General features: G+C 40.4%; 2 protein-coding genes across 3 annotated transcripts in view; one reads left to right on the forward strand and one right to left on the reverse strand.

Annotated features, from left to right (window-relative positions):
* Nucleotides 1-21,685, forward strand: GNS (glucosamine (N-acetyl)-6-sulfatase). The gene is made up of 14 exons (XM_054184511.1): nt 1-272; nt 911-970; nt 1,663-1,869; nt 3,417-3,482; nt 3,896-3,994; nt 6,326-6,493; nt 10,166-10,248; nt 11,624-11,742; nt 12,330-12,433; nt 12,831-12,932; nt 14,157-14,264; nt 14,977-15,087; nt 16,968-17,128; nt 17,971-21,685. The coding sequence occupies exons 1-14, from the start codon at nt 132-134 to the stop codon at nt 18,044-18,046; spliced, it is 1,605 nt and encodes a 534-aa protein (XP_054040486.1). The 5' UTR covers nt 1-131; the 3' UTR covers nt 18,047-21,685.
* LOC128902159 (adipocyte plasma membrane-associated protein-like) overlaps nt 11,136-26,778 on the reverse strand; it is a 22,398-nt gene continuing 6,755 nt past the window's right edge. The window contains exons 5-10 of one of the 2 annotated variants that reach the window (XM_054184710.1): nt 26,396-26,545; nt 25,861-25,973; nt 24,503-24,663; nt 22,886-23,081; nt 22,480-22,639; nt 11,136-11,394 (exon numbers count right to left, since the gene is read on the reverse strand). In XM_054184710.1, coding sequence (XP_054040685.1) covers nt 11,276-11,394; nt 22,480-22,639; nt 22,886-23,081; nt 24,503-24,663; nt 25,861-25,973; nt 26,396-26,545 — 899 coding nt within the window. In that variant the 3' untranslated portion in view covers nt 11,136-11,275. Of the gene's footprint in view, nt 11,395-21,945; nt 22,640-22,885; nt 23,082-24,502; nt 24,664-25,860; nt 25,974-26,395; nt 26,546-26,778 lie in introns of those variants that run through there. The other variant, XM_054184627.1, reaches the window with a different exon arrangement.

Raw genomic sequence — 26,778 nt, forward strand, 5'->3', positions numbered from 1 at the left:
CATATGCCGGGGGCGGGGCGGGCGCGCGCGTTGCTGCTCGGGGCTCCGCTCTCCGCCGCCACTCGTCGCCCCGCGGGGGTCGAGCGGCACCGGCTCCCTCCGTCCCTCCCGCCTATCCCCGCCGCTCCGCCATGTCCCCCGCCGCCGTGGCCCGGGGGCTGGCGCTGGCCGCCCTGCTGGTGCTGAGCCCGGCGGGGGCAACCCGGCAGGCGCGGAGGCCCAACGTGGTGCTCATCCTCACCGACGACCAGGACGTCTGCCTGGGCGGCATGGTAACTCCGCCGCTGCCCCGGCTTCCCCTCGGGTTGGGCCCGGGGCGGGGGGGGGGGGGGGCGGGTCGGTGGGAGCGTTGAGGGAGGCCGCGTCCTCGCCCAGGGGCTGCTGGCCACCCGCCGGGCGTGCACAGCCCGGCACCGGGAGAGGGTGGAGAGGGCCCGGCGTGAGGCGAGGGTTTCCCGGCCGAGGAGGAGGCCTGGGGTGACAAGCGGCGCGGCCAGGGCCCAACCCGCAGCCGGGGACGGGGTCTCTTCCCCGCGGCCTCAGGCCGAGCTGCCCCCGAGGGGAGCGTGGTGCTCTGGGGCCGCCGAAGGGAGCGTCGTGATGGGCTTCCCCGGGTGAGCGAGGCGGCCCTGGGAAGCCACCGGGGCTCAGGCGGGTCGAGGCTGGAGCTCCTTGAGCGCAGCCTCTGCAAGTGGTCCCCAAAAACTCTCCGTTTTTCTCCTGGGCTGACTTGGTGTAACTGCTGCGGTCGTCCCAGAGAAGAGGTGCTCCGAGGGGGCTCGTCTGGGCAGCGCCTAAAAGCTGTGGTGGTGGGCCTTCTTTCAGGTAGTCACACGATTGCTTCAACTTTGCTGCTTTACCCAGCATCCTTACGTTTTTAGCTGATTTTGGTTTGGTATCTTTGTTCCAGACCCCCCTGAAGAAGACTAACGCTCTCATTGCACAGATGGGAATAACCTTCCTAAATGCAGTAAGTGTTTACCTTAACTCTTGGAACTTCTGAGGCATGTGCATTTGTGTAGTTTGTGTCTTAAGCAATCTGAAATCTCAGAACAGCTAATAGTTTTATGAAGTCTGTACATATGTGTCTGGGTTTTCTAAATTCAACCCCTAACTACTTTTAGGTCTCCAAATGAATATAGCTCTAGGTCATGTTCAGAATCTGAGAGGGAGAGTTTCACTTCCTAGAAGTACTTGTGCTGACTTCCTTAAGCTGTAAAGTAAAACTGAATAATCAGAATATTTTTATTACAAACTGAGAAGCATTAGAAGAAGACACTTAAAACTTTCAGCTTCATGCGTGCTGAAAAACCACTTTATTCTTCTTGTATTCTAATATATTGCTATGGCTTAAATAATAGAGTTAATCAACTGGCAAACAGTGCTTTTATGGATACTTGCTATTGTGTAAGAACTGCATCTAATCTGAGGGGGGTGGGGAGGTTGAAGGGCATAAGCTGCAGAAACCTAAAACCAGTTTCATGTGCCGCTTTTCACTAGTGAAAATACTTGGGATGTAGTTCTGTGCGTCCAGAAAAAAAGCATGCTTTAGTGTTGGTGAACTTCTTAATCAACCTATTAGCTGATATTTCAAAACTATACATTTTGAGGAAGAATCGTTTTACGTTGTCAGTCTTGTATCTCTTCATTCTGTCTTTGCAGTACGTTCCCAGTGCACTTTGCTGTCCCAGTCGAGCTAGCATTTTAACAGGAAAATACCCACATAATCATCATGTTGTCAATAACACCCTGGAAGGAAACTGTAGCAGCAAGTTATGGCAGAAGATTCAAGAGCCGTACACCTTCCCAGCGCTGCTCAAAACTATGTGTGGTTATCAAACCTTCTTTGCCGGAAAGTATTTGAATGAGGTATTTTGTGCTTTTTTTTTTTTTACTGAGATGCAGTTCATTTGCATTTGTACACCTTACTAGCACATTCAGTGGTTTTTATATTTGTAGCTGATAGTGCATCCCCAAAATGCTTAAAATCATGTTATTTCGATGAACAGTTCTCTTTCCTAAGATGGGATAAATATGATGCAAATTTCAAGTCTTTAACTTGGTTAAAATCAGGTTCTGTAGGTGCCTAGATGTTTTTAAAAGTTAGTTTTGAAAGGATGATGGAATCCAAAGCTTTTTTTTTTAGTATGTTCAGATGTGTTAATTTTTAGACATGATGATTTTAATGACTGGGGGAAATGGATAGATGATTGGCATGTGTTATTAAAGAACGCCATCAAGCCAGTGGCAGACCAGGCACAAATAACATTAAAGAAAAAAATCGGTTTGTCTCAATATTCCTAACTGATGTATCCCCTTGAATCAGAGGATTTCTTTTTAGCAGTTAATATGGTATTTTAAGCATTAAATGTCCACTGAGGCAAATTTATTGGGGGAACAGGTAGTATTGGAGATCTTTACAGAGGTTACCCAGCACTTTATTATTGAATCATTGTGTGTGTGTGCTTTTGGGTTTTTTTTCTGTTTTTAACTAAGCTGTGATTTGTAGTAGTCTGTGGTAAGCTGTAAAATTCAGTGCTGAAAGCTCTAAGATCAGGTGTTCCTCTTGTGTGATGGAATTGTATTTGGAGCTAGATGACTTTCCGGGTTCTTAACAGCATTATTTTCCTTGCATCTCTTGGTGGAAAATGTTGGTGGTAGAATAATGGAACGTGAATTTTCATAGCCAGGCACAAACTTGTTTCTGCTGATGTTACTGAGGCAGCTAGGGGAGGGGAAACTTACCTGGCTTCCTCCGAGCATCCCTTGACTCAGCACAGTCTGCTGTCCCTGCAGTTAGGCAAGCCATGAAGATGGGAGCGGGCGGCCCTGAGAAAAGCCGTTGTGTTGCTCTGAGGCACCCTCTGTTTTGAGTTTGGCACTGATTCAGCAGCTACTTCCCTTTTTGTGCTGGCTTAAAGGCTAGTTGTTGCAGACTATTTGGCACTGAGGTGACAAGAGGCTGGCATTGCTTGGAAGTTCTCACCCCCTTGATGGGGAGGATGATGGAAGCTGTTGGTGTATGTAAAATTTTCTTTAATATCTTGTGAACTGCTATCACAAAACCTAAGAGCATCTTGTCGCATGCGTGTTTTGATCACCTCTCATCCCCTGATGATGTACCATATGTTCTCCAGGATCTCTGCATATTTTCACGTGCAGAGAATAAAATTGAAATTTTATTGATGAATGCCAAGCTTTCGGTTACTGTCTTTCTAGTTATTTAACCCTGGTCTCTTAACAGGCTGTATATATGGTTTTATATGCATATATGTTTGGGTTTTTCCATTCCGAAATCGAATTTGGCTCAATGCAGTTTCTGACTAGTGTTGAATAAGGCATATGAATATGAACCATAATTTCTAGCTTTTATTCATCATAATTGAAACTGTGAGTCATGGTCTCTCTTTTTTCAGTACGGAGCAGAGGATGCGGGGGGAGTAGGTCATGTTCCTCCTGGATGGAGTTTCTGGTATGCTTTGGTACGTGACTGTTGGTTTTTTTCAAATACTTAATTTCAGTTGCTTCGTAATACAACTCATGTCCTAACTTTGCTGGTCGTGAAAGAGCGGGCAAAGAGCATCTAACAACTTAAAGCAAATTTTCTTCCCTTTTTTCCTTTATTACATATCGGGTCCTTGGCTTTCACAAAGGCTACTCCTACTAAGGTGCCTGGGGAAAAAAACCCCTATTTGTTAAAGCCAAAGCAATGTGAGATGGCACCAAGATAAGTTTTGTTGTTGAAGACCAGTTCTCAAAATTCCTGTGGTGTCCTTGTGACAGATGCTTATAACCTATTTGACTGCTGCTTGTTGGCAGCTCGTTTTGATTCTTTCAAGTAATCAATGTACATGTTACTTTGCGTAAATATGCACACGGCTTTTCTTTTTCACAGGAGAAAAATTCAAAGTACTACAACTATACTCTTTCAGTCAATGGCAAAGCACGAAGGCATGGTGAGAACTACAGTGTAGATTATCTGACAGATGTACTGGTAAGAAATTTTGCAACACCTGTGTTACAGGAGCTGCTTATGACGAGATAATGCCTCATGCTTGGGGGCTTGGGGAGGGCTGGGGCTGATAATTTGTTAGGCATCATAAATACATGATTGTGCTGTCGTGATGGTGGGTGGGCATTAATCAGCAGAGCAAGATTCTGGGTATATTTAGAAATGACAAGTTTGTGTGTATGAGCTGTGGAGAAGAAAGGGATTCCAGCTGCCCAGTTGCTAGCCGGTAGCCTCACTGAGAGGTTAATACTGACCGCTGTGGTGCGTGAGGAACATGATGTATGTAGGCAATGTCTTAAATTACTTCATAGAAGGATGTATTTCATTACAATACACAACTTGGGTAACAGATTAACTGAGCCAAGATTTCAGTGGGAAGTTAAGCATATAAAAATAACTTTACACTGTGTTTTGTTTGTTAGATATTATGATGTGTCAGGATCTTGTAATCTCTAACTAGTTAAACTGATAACTTGGAAATATCAAAGGCAAATCAATCCTTCGTACTGTGTGACAGCAATGTATGGACTGTGACAAAATGTGTAGCTGACAAGGGGAGTCTTTAGCCTCTTTATCCTCTTAAGGTTAAGAGAGGTAACAAAGATAAAAAATACTTAAAGGAAAGTTGGAAGAGTTACCTTACCTCTCTTGGGGCCCTGTTTAGCAAGTAATACCAGCTTGGAGGGTTTTTTTTGGGGGAGGATGTGTTCCCCCTGCCCACCAAGCTGGAGTTTTAATTTGACATGCTATTACAGCATATGAGTAGGTGGTGCTGGGAGCTCGCGTGCAGCATTCGGGGAAAATTCTTCTCTGAGAAGTCCCCTCGTGCAGTCAATTTCTAGTTTTCCGCTGAGACCCTAATGAGTTTGATTCCAGTGGGTTCTTGAACATGGACAGCTGCTTACTAGGAACAGAACTGATTGATGTTTCTTAGGGTACTGAACAGCTGTCTGATTAAATTTAGATTTACACTGTCTAAAGCTAGATTGGAATTGATAAGCCAGAAGCGAGAGTGTCCTGTTATTGGCGTTGTACTAGCCTCTCTTGATCCTTCAGCAGCTCGTAAGCATTTTGACCAACAGGTCATCGGTGCATAAATCTCTTACTTGTGGCGTGTTACTTATTGATACAGCAGTGTATTAGGATTTTCAGTGTGTTGCATACTACCTTCTGCCTGTAGTTACCAAATATGTATTCATCATTTCAGAGCTAGCGTTTGAGTTTAATTCACTCAATGGGCTGTGCACTGGAGTAAATTGCTTGTGCAAAGTCCCTGTGTTCTTGATGTGATGCACAAGCTTGTCCTGACTAAGAACGTCTGGGCTGAACACCAGAATCTGTCTACTGCAGCCCTGACATGTTGCAGTTTACGCTCCTAACAAAATCTAAGTTGACTACCTCTATGAGTTTACCTACATTGTACTGGTTTCTGAACCAGGTTTTCGAACTTCACACTGTTCTTATTCTCCCTTAACTCTGTCATGTAACTGAAGTCCAGCCCTACTTGCTTAGATGTACAAGTTAGGAGGAAGGAAGAAGAGGGAATTCCTACTATATTGTTTCTTCTAGGGAAAGAAAAGGATATCCAAAATGGTGTATACTAATCAGACAGGAAAGGAAAATGTTGCAAGATTTGAATAGTGAAGAACTCACCTGTGAATAGTAGCTTTGAAGCTTTCATTTCAAAGGCTAACCAAAGGAAGGCCAAAACGGAACTTGCAATCTCTTCTAACTTGCTACTTGAAACGAAGATGAAAGTCGAGTGGAGTCTGGCACTCCTTCACTAGAGGTTCTGGCTTCACCAGCAGAAATGTGGCTCTACTTAGAAAGTAAGAGCTTGCTACAGAGTGACCCTACACTGCAAACAGTGGGGCTGAAAAACTTTCAGAACTATAGCTATTTCTGAAGACATTTGAAACTGCTAAGCTGTGATCTGTCAGGCAGGAGATGGCATCTGAGAGCCTCAGAAAGACTCAGACTGTGTTAGGTGGATTTTATTGATACTTGGAATAAGCATAAACTTTTGATGAGCTTTCTAGGTCTAAATAATGCAAAGGTCTGAAGTCGAAAGCCGTTCAGAGATGGGGGACAAATTATTTGTTTAACACTAGCACTTGAGATTATTTTTTTTATCACTGAGCAGTTCTTCTGGACATTTGTAGATGAGCAAGCAATAAGTTTCTGAAAGAGTTTAAATGTTCCTGGTACTAACTAAGCTCTAAATAAGTTACGAAAGTCTAGTTTGGATTTTTCAAATACTTGCTGTTTTCCTTTGGAGGTATGACTTTTCTTCTCCAACAAAACTGTTCACAGGCCAACATGTCATTGGACTTCTTGGAATATAAATCTAATTTCGAGCCTTTCTTTATGATGATCTCAACCCCAGCACCGCACTCCCCTTGGACAGCTGCTCCACAGTACACGAAGAGCTTTCAGAATGTCAGTGCACCAAGAAACGGCAATTTTAATATTCATGGAAAGGTAAGCTAACGAGCAAGAATCTGCGTAGGTTATTCTACTAGTTTGTGAGAGCAGTAGGCAATGACCCTGACTTGCATGTTAAGTTTAAACAGTGAAAAGAATAGGCTAATACGACGACTACTGGTTATTTAGTTACATTAGTCAGCCTTTCAGCATAAGAGATGTTTGTTGTGACTTTGGGATATTTACATACTAGTATCTTGTAAATAAATAAAAAAAATAGTGTGGTGGCAAAAATAAGGCAGTGCAATGGAATTATGAATGATAAATGGAAAAAAGTTAATTCCTCCTCCAATTTCCAGACTGTTCTGAAGCTCTTAAAATGTTCTTTCATTGCTCTCAGTATGTTCAGGAGAACACAAAGGTAGCGTGCTGCACAAAGGCTCAGGTGAAGAGTGATGAGAGCCCTGTCTTCCTGCTCACATCTGCTCATGTTGACGGGTGGTCGATTACTTGAGCTTATAGCAAAGCTGCCCCTAGTCAACAAGCATATCAAGCTAACCAGAGGACTTTGTGAAATCATGAACCACAGGGCCCAGGGTCACTAAGGACTTCGAGAACTTGCCTTTCATTTGTTGAAGTAACCTGTAACCAGAGTGGCGGAGCCTAATGTTACCAACTCGCAGACATCCTTGTGGCAGGGCAGTACCTTCCACTGCCAGTAAACTTGGCCAAATATGGTCTAGCTCAGGCTAATCCGCTGCTACTTACTCGGCCAGTAAGTGAAAGTGAAAGTCGCAAGCCGTTAATCTGGTGAGATGTTTAACTTCCAAAGATTTTGTGGGTTTCATTCAATTAGTTTAAAACGTAGAACTTGCTACTGTTCAGTGTTCAACTGATTCACTTCAAGATTTGTTCCTAATGTTAAACGATACCGTTGCCTAAATGCCTGTCTGGAGCAGCACGGTGATACCTCTTCTAAGGTCACTGTGACTCTCGTACTACAGGGTGAAACTTGTTTTTTAGCTGAGGATTGTAGTTTGCAAAATGACCATGTGCTTCTCAGCATGATATAAAAACATGAATGATAGGGGAGAAAAAGACTGTAAGCAGTAACGAATACTATAGCCCAACTTATGAAGTTTTGAACTAGGGCATGGGAATCAGACATTCTTTTCCTCCAAAAAAGGATCCCTAACTTTGTCTTAGACTTCATTGCTGTAATAACTGAATGCTTTTAAAATAGTAAGCCAGAAATAACTTGACGAGCAAAGTCAGCAGCTAGACAAAAAAAGTTGTGGGAGTTCCCTTATGTGGGGCAAAAGCTCTGCGTATGCCTATATAATACAAAGCAAAATACCAGACTGACTTAATGTTTAGTAGTTAATATCTGTGGATACAGCAGTTTTATTAGGTTTCACAATGGGAACAGACTGGCATTACCCTTCTTCCTAGACACAAAATAGCTACGATCATTAACAGTGTGCATTTCTGTAATAGGCAGTGTTGCGATCTTGAAGCCTAACTCTTCTTTGAGCTTCACTGTTTTCTAGGGCAAGCACAATTCCTGCAATAGCAGTAACCATGTACGTAGGCTCAGACCCTCAAGTCATTGATGTTGTAATGCTTGCTAGACAGTCTTGCATTGTACAGTCTTGATTCCTAAATTAATGTTGGCTAGCTTCCTTAGCCAGCGTGTGGGCAAGGGGTACTAAAAGGAGCCATCTAGGCAGAGTGTCTGCGTGAAAAACAAGAGTTAAGCTGTTGTCAGACTCTGACCAGTGATGTGTGCTTTAATTTCTGCTTAGGATCCTCAGCTATGAACTATATCTCATGGGTAACTGTCTGGTTTCCCAAGCAGGACTACTGATAGCCCGGACAAGTGTTTTATCTAAGCTGTTCTGAGAGATAAGCTGATTAAGATATGTGTTGGGTATTTCTCTTGCATGAATTGTTTTTCCTGCACATTCGGAGCACAACTGTGTTCAGATTCTGCTTGCAAGATATGGTATGCTGTCTCAAGATATCCTAAAATTTCTTTGAGAATGGGACACAGGGAGGCAGCAGGATTGCTGGACAGTTTTGTATGTAACTGGTGAAAGAGACTTGACAGGGACTGACAGGGAAGCAGATTTGAGGACTCTGAGTCAGTGTCAAGGTTATTGAAATACGCAAAGGTGTTTAGGTGCTGTGTGAAGTTTTTGAAACTTCAGAGAAAGGTAGGAAGAACAAAATACTCCAGAAAAGAGGAAGACTGCACTAGGTGACTAATCCGCATGAGTTACCCAGCATAGTTGTGCCTTATGGAGGGCCTCTCCTAAGCCCACCTCTTGTGAAAGGTGGCTGGTGCACAGGTGACATTGCCAGCTCCTTTGTTCTCTGAAGAGCTTCTGCTGAGCTGGGGATGGGGTTTGTGATGTCTTTCCTTACTTTTTCCTCTCTCAACCAACACACAACCTAGATGTTCAGTCTTAATCATGCTGTGTTTTCTTGCTGAGACAGACTTAGCGTCTCTCCAGAGAATTGTTTTACAATTACTATAAAAGAGACATCTGAATACAACTGAATTAAAATAAACTGGACGTGGTAGTAAGTCTCCATGCCGAAAATCTTTCCTTCAGTCGGCAAGAACAGAAAACAGAACTGAAGAATTGCAGGAGATATGAGTCACTTCATTGTGAGTTCCTAAAGCCTGAGCCCGTTCAGAGTCATTCGCTTGTGACGGGAGGGAAATTGCATAAGGAGAGGCTGTACTGAGAGGAGTGACCAACTAAATAAATACAGGCTCAAGCTGAGGGTGATGAGAGGGTCATCTCTGACCTACTAAATGAAAAAGTGTAAAGCTGCACTGACATGACTTTCTCCTTTATTCTGCTCCCCACTAATGCTAACCTTCAGGTTGTTCACAACTGACTTTCCCATGTACGTGTACAGCAGCTGACCCAGTTCAGACTGGTGCTCCAGGATGTGGGATTATCACTTTTCATAGGAGTTCAATCATCTCGGTTACTTCGGGGGGATGGGTGGAGGGAGAAAGGGAGGGGCTGTTTCTGAGAGTTGGGGATGTGGGTAGAAGAGTCAATAATGCTTCAGTTACAGAAATGCTCTTGTTCTGGAGTCAAAAAATCCAAATAAAATGGTAATTTTTCTGCTCTCCTCAGTAGTCTCCAGCCCTGAGTTCATAGCCTACCAAGAATCTGATAGTGGCACTGTCACATATCTCTGTCCTCACCTGTCTATAAATTAGCTAGTCCTAATTGTTTTTGATGCAGGAGTTTCTCCCTACCTCTCTATGTTAGGATGCTCACCAATCTTAGTCCCAAAAAGACCTCACTTTGGCCACCAAGTCCAATCTTACAATGCTGCTCAATCCTTAGATCATTTTCATCAGACCTGTCGCAGGCCATCAGACTGTTATCTCTGGGAGAGCCTTCCCTAGCTCCTTTCACAAATTTCTTCCCTCAACTGCTTTGAAAAAATCCACAGCTATTTTCTTCTTACCAAGGGCTGAGCATAATGGAGCTGTAACATATTCTACTCTTGCAACTTAGATTTTACATGACCCAAGAGGGAAAATCAAAGTCAGGTCAGTCTGACAGCATTGCCTGGCTCTTTCACAGGAATCATGTGGATGTTTTACCCTAAACAACAATTCCATTGTAGTTGGTCTAAGAAGGGTATAAAAGCTGGTACTTCTCTCCTACACTAATCTTTTTGTCTTTTTTTCTTTAGAACAAGCACTGGTTAATTCGACAAGCAAAGACTCCAATGACTAACTCTTCAATACAGTTTCTTGATGATGCTTATAGAAAGCGGTAAGAATTTATTTTTGTTGCTTAAGATTTCTACTCAGACCTTCTATTGTTTCTTAAAAAAAGAAAAGTTATTTTTTTAAAAGAGCTGTGATAAACCTGACAGTAGATGTCAAATTACCTGTAATAGTTCTCTGGCATCTGTCTGAGCAGACCTGACTCTCTGTTTACTTTTTTGCAAAGAAGCTTGTCATTCACTTCAGAAATATTTTGCTCCCAAATGCTGCCACCATTTATCATAAAAAAAAACCAATCGTGCTCAGTATCTCTACTGCTTCTCTTTCGGTGCACAACAGATTTTCATAAAAAAATGGCCTTACCTTCTACTTCACTTGAATTCCAGGTACTTACATGATGTATGTGGCATCTGCCAGCTAATCTGATTTATTAACCTTGGCTCTCAGTCTGTGGTCTTTTTATATGGGAACACCTGACTGGCCAAGGCAGTTGCTTGATTCCCTTTTATAAAAGGGGATGTGGGGAATAATGTGAAGATGCAACTTGTTCCCTCTTTTTAATAGAAAGGAAAGGTATTTCTTTGCATTCTAGGTGCATTTTCTTTAAAAGCTCTGAAACAAACAGAAGCTTAACTTTAAGTGTTAAACTCCATTTTGAGCGGTTATCAGGCTTTCACTTGTCACTTCAGAGATGGAAGACCAATTTTTTTCAGGCTCTTGCTTTATAAAAAAAAAAACATGTAGGTAAAATTATGCAACAATATCTTAAATTAAGCTTGGGGACAACAGGATCCAAGAATTGAATACCTCTAGTTAATTCAGCATAATACTAGTCTGTGGAGGCTTGTTATTGACTTATCAGAAGCAGTCACTTGTCTCAACAGCAAACCCTGTGACAAAGGAAAAAATAACTTGTAGCTGTTCAAGGTGTTAGAGACCCTGGAATAATGGACCCTGATATTACATGAGTAATAAAAAATAGCTGATGCAGTTTTCAAGCGGAAAGGATCCCATATAGACAATTAAATTCCTGGCAGTCTTGTATTTTAATATTAAAAACTACATATAAAGAACTAATAACAAGTGACCTTGCAGGAGATAATTCCGACTCTTTCCCACCGTGTTGTTTCAAAGCTGGTCTTGACTGTCTCCAGATAAGAAGTAATCAGCATTTTGACGTCTTTCTCAGACACTACAGAACCAAATCAACAAGAACTGAAGACAAACAGTCTCTTTCTATCTTAAATTGCAGCTTCAAAAAGTACCATGTAGCAATCTATTGTTTTCAGAATTTGCAAGGCAAATAATCCACTTACAGTGCATACACTGTTGACTTGAAGCAGAATAGGAACGCCGTACCTGCAGTCAGAATTATTCTAAATTTTTCATACTCTTATATGAATTACTTTGTTTCTGTATAGGTGGCAAACTCTGCTCTCCGTAGATGACCTGGTAGAGAAACTAGTCAAGAAACTGGAACTGAATGGAGAATTAGACAACACGTACATCTTTTACACATCAGACAATGGCTACCACACTGGTAAAATTTTCACTGCTTACTCCACATTTGTAGAAGATCCAGGAATTGCATTACACTTCACCCTCATGACCACTCCAGAAAATGGGAACAGCAGATACAGAAAACTGTAGACATGAGAAGTACTGATTTGATCTGCAAAATAATCTGGAGTTGCAGTATGGGGTGTTTTCGGATTTTATTGTTTGTTTGATTTTTGTTTGGTTGCGGGTTTTGGCATTAATCTCTACCACTGTATCCTGGTATACATAAAATTAGGACAGAAATGGAGGAAGGGTCTCTGTTCTGTAGGAAAAGCTGCCATGAAAGAGTTAACTAGTAAAAATCTGTTGAAGACCTGTCTGTATCATGTTGTACAACTAAAAATGCAGTAGCTAAACTGTTAAACTTTGTAAGATATGGCTTATACTTGTTTGTTGTTTGTTTGTTATACTTGATGTTGTTTGTTCCTGTCCTCCACTTTGTTAACATAGTTCAGGTTAAGAACCTCTTCTGGCTTCTTAAAACTGGTTGCTGGAAATTATGTAACACAAGACTCTTAAAATGTAAATCAAGAAGCCATTTGACTTCTTCGATTTTCTATCGTACAGGCCAGTTTTCTTTGCCAATAGACAAACGGCAGCTGTATGAATTTGATATCAAAGTCCCGTTGCTAGTTCGAGGACCAGGGATAAAACCAAACCAGACAAACAAGGTAAGAAAGAAGTGAAATCAGAGTACGGATTTACTTTTAATATTGTTTCACAGGTATTATCAACGTTAGGTAATAATTTATCCTCCTACGTATATATGTATCAATGAAATTAAATATATGGAGTAGTAGGAAGTGCAAAGACCTCATTCAGAAAAGCTGTGTGCTTTTGCTCGGATCAGTAAATTTAAGTAGTTGCAGGCTACAAAAATAAACAAAGTGTGAAGCTCACTTTCCAAAGACCCTGATGTTGCTTTTGAATATTACAGGGTCAGCCTATAAAGGTGAAATTAAGTAGTGTTTAGGTGTACGTAAAATTACAAGTACTTAAAATACAGAAGTCTTGTTATTACATCTGTTAGGTTCTGGTCTTCTGAAGTAAGTTTTCCTCACCCTGCAGATGCTTGTTGCAAATATTGATTTGGGTCCCACTATTCTGGATATTGCGGGGTATGACTTGAATAAGACCCAGATGGATGGGATGTCACTATTGCCGCTGTTGGTAAGTAGACGGACAGGGATAAAAATCAGTAATTTTTGCAGGGGTTATTCTTCACAGTGAATAGTACTTCCTTCGATAGACTAGGTTGATTCATAACCCAGATTCTTCCCTTGATGTCATTTTCACATGGGATGTTCATAGCTTAGAGAAAAAAGTAGATACCTTGTTTAAATGCAGATGTATTTTCGTAAGCCCTACGACTTTGTGGTCATTTTGTAATAGAAAGCTGTGTCATCCTTTGGCTAATGCTGCCATTTGTAATAATTCCTGTTTTGAAGGCTGTCTGTTGTTTCCACCTTGCATGCTCCCTCTCCTTTTCCTTAGGATTGCTTAGCATAGACATCGGAGAAAAGCAGACTACTCATTTAAATCTTTGGCTTGCCTCAATTTTCAGTAAAACTAGTGTTTCACCATAAATTCTGGAAAAATGCATGTGGTGTTTTATAAAGTAAACCTGACCTTTCCTATAAGTGAGCAGAAGCCTATTTAAATAAAGCTGCTTGCAGTTGATCCTTTTAGTTTTAATTAAGTTTAGTCTATAAATTGAAGGCAGCTTACTTGGAAGCGCAGGAGATCATCCAGATTTAAAACAGTGCTTTGCTTTTAAAACCTTGTATCCAAACCTTAAGCTGTTCTTTAGACAGAAGCAGGTAAAAGGCGTCTAGTTTAAACTCTGATGGAATCAAAACTGTGAAACTCATTGTTTTGCTGCATATGCCTGTGATCATGCCGTTTATTAACTTTAAACTTCCCTCTCCCTCTGTCTTTTAAAATGCAGCTACAAATAGAGCAGCTTAAAACTTAGTTGCTTCTTAAAGCTGTTTATCTTTTTATACGCAAAGGGTACCTTTTTCCATCTGTTGCGGTAGCCTGATAAACCAGAGAGAAACAGCCTCGTTACAGGGATCTTGTCTGTAATACAGTAGGATCTGGCCGTGTGGCTCCTGTTTGCTATTACTGCACGATGCTTTATAAATTGAAGATAGCACTTTAAACCCTCACAAGAAGGTATGCTAATGTCTTTTGGAGTTGGGTCCTTGTCTTCCATTTCCAGCAGACATTCTAACCTAAGGCTAAATATTGTTTTAAGACTGACTCAATCTAGAGACCACAACTCAAACTGCCTTGTAAGCAGTGAGTAGCATTAGTGTTATACCAGGCACGGAGAATTTCTTCTGTTTTACAATGCAGTGGATGCTAAGTCATGTTAACCTCTTCTCCTAGAGAGGAGACAAAAATGTGACATGGAGATCAGACTTCTTGGTGGAGTACCAAGGAGAAGGATACAACGGCAGTGATCCTACCTGTCCTGGTCTAGGACCTGGAGTCACGGTAAGCAAAATAAGATCTGTTAATATTAGAAAATAACTGCTGAATTGAACTTCTTTGCCGTGTGGACTAACCTGGTTCTATAAGTAAGCTCCCAGTGTCTTGGTAAGTGGGAGCTAGCTCTGTAGGTCCTGTGCAGCATTTAAGAATTGGAGGGGGCCATACATCCATGTGGAACTGATGTGTCCATTTGACCATACAGAACACAGTCACCCTTTCAATGGGAATCTGTGATTGTGATCTATAGGGCCTCAGGGCTGGAGAAATAGGCAGGAAGGTGTGGGCTTGGCAAAGTGGGCTGCAGCAACATCATGTTCTTCCTAAAATTCCAGTGACCTCGTCACACGGTCCTTATCTGTGACTATTATTTAAGTCTCTAGCTACTTCCTGAATCAAAGAAGGTTTGCTTTAAGTAAAGCATCCAAGTAGATGTCTTTAGTAGGGTGTGTTGTGCTGTTCTCTTCAATGTGTGTATATTTGCTTCCCAGACAAAATCCACTGAGTCATGGTGAGTTTAATAACAATGCTTTCTCGACTTCAGAAGAGCTGAGTTTTTGCTTAAAATCTCCAGTGGAGACTTGCATGTGTTGGACTAAGATCCTGGTTTTCATCAGTTAACTGCAGTTGGCTTGAGCTGGTATAGACCCTAGGGAAAGGATTGCTAGTTCATCTTTTTTTCCTGCTCTGAAGTTTTTGTTCACTGCTGGCTTCACAGCACTGCTTCCCAGACTGCGTCTGTGAAGATTCCTATAACAACACGTATGCTTGTGTAAGGACGTTGTCAACTTCCTGGGATCTGCAGTACTGTGAATTTGATGACCGGGAGGTAAGTCTCTGTCTGACCAGCAAATGTCAACTGTTCACAACTGTGTGCAAGCGACTGTCTGCACTCTTATCTGCTCCCAAGGTTTCCATAAAGTACTCCTAAAAGCAGATTAGCATTGCTAGCAGGATAAACAGTGAAGTATTTATCTACTGGTGAGAATGTTTGACCAAAACCCTTGTAGGGTTCTGGGAAGGAAAAAAAAAAAAGGGGGGGAGGAGGGTGAGAGGGGAGTGAGGAAGGGACAATAGCCTAAACTATTACTATTGTCTTCTGGTATCACCTAACAGCTTGCTGGGGCTGGGTTCAGTTCTCTGTCCTACCCTAACGCCATGTGGCTGAGTATTCTGTACCACAAATGTTTTCTGTTACATTGTACCTCTGCTGTTCTTATGTTCAGCCGCAGCTCACTTCCTTGGGAAAAACTGAAATCCCAAGCTGATCAATTCTCTTCTGTTGCCCACTTGTTTGCCTGGCAAAGCAAGTATTTAAGTTACAACTGTGAGAAAGGTCTCTAACTGCATCATCAGTTGTTTGGGTATAAGGGACATGATGTCCCCCCTCCAGAAACTGTTCAAATCTCACTAGCGGAGCACCCTCCGTGTGCACAAAACTTGGCGTTTATACAGGGCAGATCTTCACATGTGCCTGTTTGCACACAGTTGCCCCAGAGAGCGTGTTGGATCTGAGGCAACCGGGTCACAAATCTCATAAACAGCACTGTCAGCAGATGTGCAATAAATGTATAAGCAGCAGGTATCTCCAGTTATCATGCCACCACACAATGTTTTCTGGTAGTCTGCAATGAACAACTGAAACCAGTGGAATAAATCCCACAAGATGGTTTTTGCAGTAAGATAGCAAGACCATATAGGAGACAAAGATGCTGATTAGCAGACCCTGCCCTTCATTTTTCCACTTTCTGACAATTTATGATGAAGTTAAATGAGTGTTGCAGCTTGCTTTGTAAAAGTAGACTCCAAAGTTGGTCCAATAATACACTTCACGTCACTTTTTTCTGGTAAGAAGGTATGGCTGTGGCATTTTTGGGTCACTCGGCTTACCTGGGTCAGCTAAATTAAGACTAACAGTATTGGGAAGATGCAGCAATGTGGCTTTTAAAACCTTACAGTGAACCTTACAAGAAAGCTCGCAACCAAAGTCTGTCTGGATGCATCTTTATCTAAGTTAGATACAACCCAGCCAGTTTTAATCAACATCAGCCGCAGTCAGGCCTCCTACTCTAGCACGGACAAAGCCTCAGCTGAATTCTTGAGATATGTTTGACTAGTATTTGTCCCACAGAATGCTTCAGAGATTTAATGTACAAAAAAACAAATCTGCCCTAAAATCCTCCAGACAAACCTTCTCAAAGCACGCGCACACAAAAAAAAAGCTTTCTTGTATTAAGGTTATAGCATACTTGTATTCAGCATATTTTGTACATGTAGTGATTTGACAGCCGGAAGTACCTGATGTGCACGTAATGGTGATGCGGTGGTAGTGAAACTGTGTGTTTTGAGATCCATTAATGAAAAAACAGCCAGCTTAGCCACGGCCTCTTGCTGTGGTCTTAGACTTGTAAGACAGGGCCTACTTATGTGTTAGGAAAAAAATCTGCAGTGTAGCAGGTAGTACTTTAGGTGGAAGTAAAAACTTTCCCAATACTGTACTATCACAAAACTTTAGCTTTACCTGCACACTGTCCTGTCTTTGACCACTTAGCCACGTGGCTAAATATAGCTTATGTGTGAGGATGCTGCAGTGTAGTTGAAAGTAACATTTGAGACTATATGCTGCCATAAAATGTTCTTCCCAAATAATATGATTAAATGTTAATTCACATTTAGGACTTAATACAGTGCAGGAACTTTCTTCTACAGGTGTTTGTGGAGGTGTATAATTTGACCGCAGATCCACATCAGATCAATAACATTGCTAAAACAATTGATCAAGAAATTCTAGAAAAGATGAACTACCGATTAATGATGCTGCAGTCGTGTTCAGGAGCAACTTGCCGTACACCAGGTGTCTTCGATCCCGGGTAAACACTGATTCAATTCATTATTATAATACTTTTAAATATAACTATATATTTTTAAAATTAAGCTTTTACAGAGGGATTTATGATGAAATGTACTACTGGCATACATATTGTTGTTTAACAGAGATGCTTTCTTGGTGCTTCTATTTTTTAATATTTTGTCTCTATTTTAATTTAGCCTACCAAATACAGCTTGATGGTATTACTATGACTACTTTAATCTTGTCAACCACTCTTGACTTAGAATAGCTGAAGCTTACAGCTGTGCTGAGTGGCCACAGACACATGACCTCGGGTTCACCTACAAACAAGGAAAAGCTCTGCAGGTTTCTGTAGGCAGGAATTTCCCAAATTCTTGCTCTGGTTGTTCCTGGAGGTACTGTTAGCAAAGCAAAGTGGGACCTAAGCTGTATGTATTAGTCAGCTGTTGTAAGCAAGTCGCACTTCCTACCTCAAAATTCAGTTCATAATCACTTGGGCTGAAGCTTTTTTAAGCACTATTTAAAATGTCCTTACAGTTGTGCTATGTAAGTTTGTAATTTGAGGCAGCAAAGCTTTCTGTTAGAATGAATCTCCTGAATGCTTGATGTTATACATGCCAGTATGCTGGTGGTGTGTTGTAGCTAGTATTTATTTCTTGGGAAACTATCAACTCCTTAGTTGTGTGTTGTTATAATTAATCTTTTTGTAATATGTAGAGAGAGTGTCCCTGCTGCATACTGTTAAGAAAGCGACTATTCATGTAGCCTTGTACCAGAGCTATTCTAGAAATAAGCTATTTTGAGAAGTGTCGATCACTGTGGGCTAGCTGTAGCTCACAGAGACTCTGTTCCTTTCTATAGGTACAGGTTTGACCCACGGCTCATGTTCAGCAATCACGGTGTTCGGGCTCGGAGGTTTTCTGCGCGGTCCTTGTAAGGCACTGAAGAGCCTTTCGCAATCAGCTCCCACTGACCAGTTTCTCCAGTGACTGCAGCAGGTCTGTCTCTGTAACTCTCGCTGATCGCAGCTGGAAGACTTCTAATGGGCTATTCAAACCCTGTTTGGAAGAAAAACCCTTGTCTTTAGCTGGTTGCCTTGTGCAATATGTATATTTTACAGCTGAACTGTAACTCTAAATCATTAGACACGGCTAATCTGTCTTGCTCAGATAGTTGATTACCACCTTTGTCTTTCAAGTACCTTTTCATATCACAGGCACAGAGGTGAACCTATGCCTATGGATCTGAACAGTTTATTTTGTTCTAAAAATCAATACATGTGTATTTGAGTCGGGTTAGGTAGGCAGGTGCTATTGCACAGTAATGCTCACCCATATTCAGTGTCATAGAGTTCCTTAAAAGCTATGTTTAATTATAGATTTCCTGTATCGAGCTCAAAGCTGTTAACGACAATAGCAAACTAGCCCAAAATAGCGTAGGAAGGCATTAGTCAAAACTGTAGGATCTGACTAGCCAGTGTCTTGTGCAGAATTAAAATCTGTATGCTAAATATTCTCTTTCAAGGAGACCACTTCAAATGAGACCAATGAATTTTGTAGGACAGCTTTGGTAGCTTGCAAACAAGAATGTAATTTCAACCTCCTTCTAGTTTGAAATGCTGGAATGGGTTACTATGTACTACTGAAAAAACTTAGGGTTTAATATAGACTTCCTAGTGAGTTAAACAAGAGAGTGTTGAGACTAACAAGTATTCAAATAAGCGTGCCTGTGTTTTGAGCTAACTCTTAAGTCTGTTTTAATACATGAACAGAAGTAATACTAAAAAAAAAAAAATAATCACAAAAAAGATGCCAACCCTGGGCACCACAGTCGAGTTGATCTGTCTCTAACCTCTAAATGTCTTGAATTGTCTGACATCTTATGTTGATTAGATTCTTGAAGGTAAATTATTTCGAGAGCAAACTAGCTAAAAATAAATAAATCATTGCTCACTAGAAGCTAGGCTAGGAGGGCTATTTTAGGCAGTTTAAGTGCTTCATAGAGTATTGCTTTTTGGTTGAGACATAACTACTCAGAACCTGCAGTAAGTGGCCTTCACACCAAAGGACTGACGTCAGATGTCTGACTGCAGTACGCTATCACTTGGTTTCCCTTTGGAAGGGTGATGTTGTCTTTTCAACCTTCTGATTAGGCTTATCTGAAATGCAGCCATTGCTTGCACCCAAACTTGAGTATCTTTCTAAATCTTGAAAAACACCCAGTCTTGCGTTAGCATGTATCTTCTGAATAGATTCATTGTCAAAACACCCTCTAGAAACACTGAATTGTGTTCTCTCTTGCAAGACAAGTTCATGTTGCACGTGGGCAGATCAACTGCGTTATCGGTCAAGATAAGTGTTCCCTTGTCAAACAGACTGTGGCACAACTGTTTAGTTTTCAGTTAGTTATTTCAGAGCTTTTACCCAAATAGAAAGCATGATGATTTCAACTTCTGTCACATAAAACCTTCTTCTAAGTAATCAAGTAGGCAACAAAGTACGGCTCTTTCAAAACTATGAAGATGCATACCCCAGTGCACAGATCCAGAAACTGGATACAAGCAATGCTACAAATAAGATAAGTTAAACTTTCTTGGCTTTTAATTCTGGAAGCACAGAAGTTGTCCTTCCTGTAGTTTGGAGTTGCAAACTTCTGTGATGGCCTATAGGTTAGATTTTATAGAGCTTTTGTCTCAAATCTAACTCATGGTTTCAAACCTCTAGAGTGACCAAATACTTGGAGGAAAAAAATTGCTTGAAAGGTAACTTTTCAGCTAGAGCATCTGTATAAATTTAGAGGGGTTTTGGATTCAAACTACTTACACACTTTCAAAAACTCAGGACTTTTTTTTTTTTTTTTTTTTTTTCCCCTTCCACTACAACTGTAGCTTTATCCTGGTTGTTGTTTCGGAAGCCTTAGTATTGCCCATCAATATCCTCCAGACTCTGTTTTGTCTTTAAAAACAAAACCAAAGTTGTTTTCATGCTCTCAAGTGTTTTCTTGCACACTGAGCTAAACCTAAAGTAGTGTTTTGCTCAGATAATTCTAGCAACTTAGACTTGTTCTTTGTTTAAACTTTTTTATTTTGGTAGCTGTGAGGCTAGTGTGAAATGCATTGATTGCTGCACGTTAAACCCTCAACAGTTGTATCAAATCTAGGTCCTGTGTCAAGTTTCTGCTTGAGTTAAGTTTCAGTGCAAGTAATGTGCGTTATGTTGCTCCTTAATAGAAAAAACTTTGCTATGGGTACAGATGTGTAATTCTAATGCTGTCTTTTCTTAAAGTGATCTTAAGCCATAACAAGGAAATTTTCTTTTGAATGATTTACTTTTTGCCTAATAACTAATATGAAAGTTGACAGAATTGATGGAGATTATTCAGTATGTGTCACCAGATGTTCTACCCAAATTAACACTTCTGCTATCTGCACACACCTGTAAAGCATTTTGTAACTAGGCTCAATAACTTACATGCTCACTGCCAGAGAACCACACTATCCCTGAAACCTGTTGTAGGTAGTAAATGTTGTATTAAATTGAAATTCATAATGAAATTAGTCAGTCCTTACTTAACCAGAATAGCGGTTCAGGGAAATGCCTGCTTCACTCACACTATGATTAAGACTTAAGAACTGTTCAGCAAAAGCATGTAGTTGAAGGAAGAACAGGAACCAACAGCTGCCTGCCTTCCATTGCTTTTAGAGGAGTTTGTCACTTGCCTGGGGTCTGTTTCCATGAAGCAGTTAACTCTGAGTATTTTTACAGCCTTGAATGAATACTGTTAATTCTAATCCTTGATGATTAAAAAAAACACCATGAAGGAACTTTGACTCTTATCCAGATGTAATTCACCACTAAGTGATTCTAAAACTAAATGGTCTTCCTGGATATTCCATTTCATATGCTATTTGGCCATGGCTGTATCTGTATCTTATCACTGAAGGCATTTGTGTTAAATGAAAGGGCCTTACCAGTGCAGAATTTTAAATGAAGGGGCCTTAACAGTTATGAAGTTGGGTTTAGGTAAAATGTGATATTTTTATTTTTTTTTTGAATCATTATCAAAAGCAGACCTGTGAATTTTAATGATCTGATCTGGTAAAGTAGATACTATACAGGCAGAAATACAGTTAATAACTTTATTACATTATCCTAAACCAAAAAACATTCAGTATCATCACTTCAGTGTAAGCGAATAAAGCTAGTACGTGCTTACCCAGCATAGGCCCAGTAAATTGGGACTTCTTCATTTTGAGGAATAAAGCTGTAACAGTGACACATACCTGCAAACACACACCCAAAGCAGGTATAATGCCTTTTCAATCAAGTTAAATTTAAGACTGATTCTACAAGCTAAATGCAATATTTCATCATAACGAAACAGCTGTCATTTATTGTAATTCAATTAAAATGAATTTTATTTGTATTACTCTGTATGTGAGCATACTTTGCTGTAGCATGTTGTGAGCATACTTCTGCTGTTTTGAACGTTTGTTTAGAAAGTGCCCTTCCAGAGGACCCTGTTCACTGCTGCACTTTTGGGGAAAGAAAAAATAAACTGCCTATCAAACTTCCTATCTTTCTGTTACTGAGCTTCAGTTAAACCTTTCCATGGGATCAAGTGTGTCACACTTCTAAAGACTGAATTGCTAATTTATAAGCCTGTTCTCTGCTTACTGCCCTGCTACTTAACAATGGCCACCAGTGAACTTTTATATGGTCACAGGGAACCTTAAGTAAGTACAGTGTCTAGCAAGACAACACGTGACTGCTTTGCACCAGGAAGAAACACTGAGGTGAGAGAACAAATTTAAATGCAAGCTGTACTTGCTCGTATTTCCTTGGAAACTGAAGTAGTTAAATAGATGGAAAACTTCAACAAAATAGACAATGGAGAAACTGCTGTTCATAATCAAAAGCAGTGTGTTCTGTCTCTGGGAAAGAGGAAGAATAAAATCCTACATGAGGCTTTTTCTAAAATGGGAACTGTGAGCAACAGTAAGATATGTGCTGCTTACTCACCTCAATCCTTGTTACAGACTGAATTCCTTGGATGAGTCTGCAACTATTTGTTTAAAAATATATACATAACTATTTTCTGAACTATAGAGCAAGGTGATTTGGTACCCTTAACCTATTTAAAGGTGAAAGTCTGAGGCTTTCACAAGCTTCTAAAATAAGTATTTCTGCATTGTATTTTCATTTCTGCTTAACCATGTGGTATCAGTTTCGGTTTTCCTTCAGTGATGTAGCTGTCTTCCATTAAGTAATTTAACAGCTGCTTGAAACAATGCTCCTTCTTTTGATGCTCCTTCTTATGGAAACGATACAGTTTACCGTAGCACCACAAGAAAAGGCAGCTCTGTATTACCTACATACATCTTCCCATCATGCTCAAACACATCACTGACAGCCCAAGTGACGCTACCGTCAGGGTCATGGAAGCTTGCCACAATGTCTCCTTTGTTGTTAATTTCTAAGAACAAGCCATGTTTGTGAAGAAAAATGCTGTAGAATGATAAAGGAGTCACCTGTTTTAGAAAAAGAAATACACAGTGTTAACACTTCATTCAAGGGGTGGAAAAGAAATTCCATGACTAGAAGAAAATGGCAATGCTAAGATATTGCTCTCCAGCTGTTGCTCTAGTCAGATTCAGCTGTCACTTAATCTTTTGACAATATCCACTGGACTGTGTCTAAAGCTGGCAGTCCAGTAATTGCTCACTAATCTTGAAGTACAGCCAGTGCCTGCTTGCTCAAGAAGGTGTCAAATTTACCTTTGCAATAAATCTCTTCAGGAATGGATACGGTCCTAAAGCATCCAGAAAAGGAGAAAAGAAACTAGGAAAGCGAGGAGTAGATATTCCAACTCTGTATAAGCCTGTACTTGATAATCTGATGTTGTCTGGATACCCAGGCAGGTTGTCCATAAAAACTTCTTTTTTTCCTGCATTAGCTCCACTCAACCAATAGCTGCAAAAAGGGAATTTTGCATGAGTTATAGTGGCTGCTAAAAATGCAGTAAGCTTAACAGCATTTTGATTCCTGCAAGGGATTCTTCAAAATAGAGAAAAGGCCTCTGCAAGAAGTAGTAAATGCAAAGAGGGACTAAACTTGAGTAGCAATGATTGGTCAAAAACCTCATCTATCTGCATGTGTGACGGTGTGCTCCACCACCAACCTGACCTTTATTTCCAGTAACCCTGCCAAAGCAATAATCACCCATGGCGATCATAACTGCTGCACTTAGTTGTGATGGCTGCACCTGGCTCAATGTGGTTTTGGGGAGACAGATAACAACACAATAGCCAAGAGCTAACTTGAGCAATGTGCCCGCCTAACCACAATACTGCTACTCCAAGAGCCCTTTTTACTTCTGAACTGCAGTGGGCTGCATGCCAGGATCTCCCCTTGAGTAGGGATGCCTCTCAAGGTTACTTCAGAGATTCCTTGCCGCAACGGATCCTCAGTAAGTGACTAATAGCATGCTAAACTTTGAAATCTTAGCTAAGTAATATAAAGGATTGATTGTGCAGATGATACAATCCTTTAGATATAAACCATTGACCAAGTCTGTGACTAGGATTAGATGCAGCTGCACCTAGACTCTTCTCTGAGAAGGAGTTTAGATAGCAAAGGGGGTCCCTTCTGAACCTTGACTCAATGGGAGCGTCTCCCTGACAGGTCTGTCTGACCCTGTCCTCGATGCAGTAAATAACCAAGTGTACCTTGCCATCAAATCTTATTAAAACAGTCACATTTACTGTCAAACTTTGTTAAATTGTTTTTTTCCATCAATAAATATATTGCTGCTTCTCTCTTACAAGCGAAGTGCATCACTCCATCCGTGACAGCATGTAATATAAACAGTACCTCCATGGTTCTATTAAAAAAAAAAATCTATTCATAGAAAATGCGCCTGTTAAATGAAAACTAATATTAAATTTGTCTTTCAAACTTCCATGAAACAAAAAACTTAAAAAACTAACTCCCTTTAAAATGGGAAAAATGGAGTGTTATGCTAATCATCATAATCACGCAGTGACAGTTGTCCTCTGAGGTCTGCTGTAACTGTAATAATGAAGTCATCAGGATAATTGTAATTGAATCTGAAGGAATTAGGGCCCACTATTTCAGTAAATCAGAATAAAAAACGCTTGGCAGTGGAAAGAACAACCGTTAATCTCTTCCTAGAATTAACTAAAACCTGTGACTCTTGCAATAGAAAAAAGTAATTTAGACTGTTTCCAATAGCAACTCTGCTAACTGCACATCTTCAGTTTACATTTTTAGAAAAGTAAGGAAAAACAGAAAAATAAAAACATGAAAACCACATCTAGAGATTTATTAAAAACATGTAATATTTTATATCTTGGAGGAGATGTTTAACATACCGAATGATTCTGCATATGCTGGTTTCTGCTATTAATATGTAATCTTCATCAGGAGACAGTGCAATCCCATTTGCCATGTACAAGCCACTGAGCACCGTTCTTCCTGTTCTTGTCACAGGGTCATAGGCCAAGAGGCGACCAAGATGATTTGTTTCAATTACCTTAATCAACACATTAATGAAAAACTAGGCTATCAAAATACCTGGTTTCAATTACAACAGAAAATATTCAGAAGTTGTATTAACATGAATTAGATAAAAGCAGACTTCACAGAACAGCAGATGGCATCTTTATAAAAACAATAAGCTCACACCACTAAAGGAGCAAAGGATTCTGTTCATGTCATTTCCCAGGCTGATCACAGTATTCTTGCAAAACCAGAGGAACGTGGGGGTTACAAAACCCAGAATTCAAAATATGTTATTCTGCAGTTCCTGCTTCAGCAAAATATTGAGGCCTATCAGGCTTCTGTGAAGAATTAACAACTTCTTCAAATCAAACTGGAAAGCATTCACGAGTGTTTTGCTAAAGCAAGTAAACAGATGACATTTTACTTCTGATATGAAATAGTTTTAATAGGTTTCTTGTGCTTAAAATCTGCAAGGCAGCTTTGAACTACGTACACATAAGCCCCGTGAAGAGGAAACTGCCTTTATCATTGTCATTTGTACTGGCAGCCCCTTGTCAAGTCTGAAATACTGAATGGCAAAGATTATATACTACCAAACAATAATTCTGATAGCTTTAAGAAACAGCAAGTGACACATAAGAGATTTCAACTATTCTTTTTTTTTTTCCTTTAATAACTCCCATCCCTTAAATTAAACACGTTTCCCTTCATGTGATTTTTCTCTTTGCTTAATTTTATCTGCAGTTCCGGTAGTAAAGATGAGATTCAGTGTAAACTTCATGTCTGTGACCTCAGTGGCTTTCAGCTTTACAAACAGATTGTTCTAGATAAAGTTTTACTCAAAGGCTGTGACTACACAGAAAAGATACCTTCAAGTACACCAGCAATTTGCTACCTTGCATTTACTGCAGTACAAGAGCATGCTTGTAGACAGATACTCGAGAGAAACTAACATGCTGTAAAAATCTAGACTGTAATGCATCACATGACAATTTCTTTGGGTATTCATACCCGGAGGTTTTTTTTCAGAAGAGCAGCTACAGGATAGCACAGCCCATCCTCTGCCTCAGGCCTCGAACACGCTGCATTCATAGCATGCTTGGCTAAAACACACAAGCAGTATTGAAAAAAGTTGGTCTCTTCTGCAGCCTAGTACATGGTGCTGCCAGCACAAAAAATAACACTTAAGCTGCCTGAACAAATGGCTACAAAGATTACCTCATCTCACCTCATATTTGTGATGTCGTCTTTCCCACTTGCTACTTGAATCCGTAAAATAAATCAAATTTTTCTTTGATATTTCTAATCCATTTAGGAATTTGAAAGGCAGTCCATCCACACCTGGTTAATAAAAATGACTACTGATTAAAATAAGTACAAAACCACCACGTGTTCGAAGTGATTCAGATCCACACAAGCTTAAGATTTCAGACGTTGCAATTCCAAATGTCATAGTTAATGCTATTACTATCCTTAATTTGTCCCAAGCTAAAGTCCAAGCTCCAAATTACTTTCATTTGCAGGGAAATATGTTCAGGTTGCTGCTTAACATAACATATACTGAACAAAAAGCCTCGGACAAATATCGTTGCTTTTTAAACAAATCTTAAAAATATAAAGCCAGTGGGCTTTCAATCAGCCCCAGTCCCCACGCTCACTAGTATTGCTCTCCACTGATTCAAGTGCCCTGAGCTTCCAATTTATATATAAGCATGAGGATCAAACCCAAGATCAATCTACTTCCCCACTAACTGTAGCATCACCTTTTTCACTCGATAGCAGGAGGGTTTTCTCTCCTGTCCTTGGATTGACTTTGTACAGGCCTAAATAAGAATCCACCACAATCAAGTTACCATCCTGATCCATTCGGACTCCATGGGGTCGGCCACATATTGGTTCATAGTCTGGAGTTCCTGAGGTACAAATAGGAGGATGTGTAAGACCACGAGGTTGACAAAATGAAGATCCTGAAATGCAATGGCTGAAAAGCACTAAACTATCATATTGTAATAATAAACCAGATCCTTAAAAGCTTCCTTAAACTGTCTCTAAAAGTAGCTTGCAAAGGAAGTGACAGTATAATGTCAATCTAGTCATCTCTGTTCCTTGCTACTTCAGAAAAAATTTGCTCCCAACTTTCAGGGCA

The sequence above is a fragment of the Rissa tridactyla genome, chromosome 1 (genome assembly GCF_028500815.1).
Source record: "Rissa tridactyla isolate bRisTri1 chromosome 1, bRisTri1.patW.cur.20221130, whole genome shotgun sequence".
NCBI classification, from domain to species: Eukaryota; Metazoa; Chordata; class Aves; order Charadriiformes; family Laridae; genus Rissa; species Rissa tridactyla.

Bases quoted from the DNA above. Each gene is read 5' to 3' on its own strand.
- GNS (XM_054184511.1), top strand. From the start codon at position 132: ATGTCCCCCGCCGCCGTGGCCCGGGGGCTGGCGCTGGCCGCCCTGCTG. The intron at 1,870-3,416 runs GTATTTTGTGCT...CTCTTTTTTCAG, and splicing joins CCGGAAAGTATTTGAATGAG to TACGGAGCAGAGGATGCGGG. The intron at 17,129-17,970 runs GTAAACACTGAT...TCCTTTCTATAG, and splicing joins CCAGGTGTCTTCGATCCCGG to GTACAGGTTTGACCCACGGC.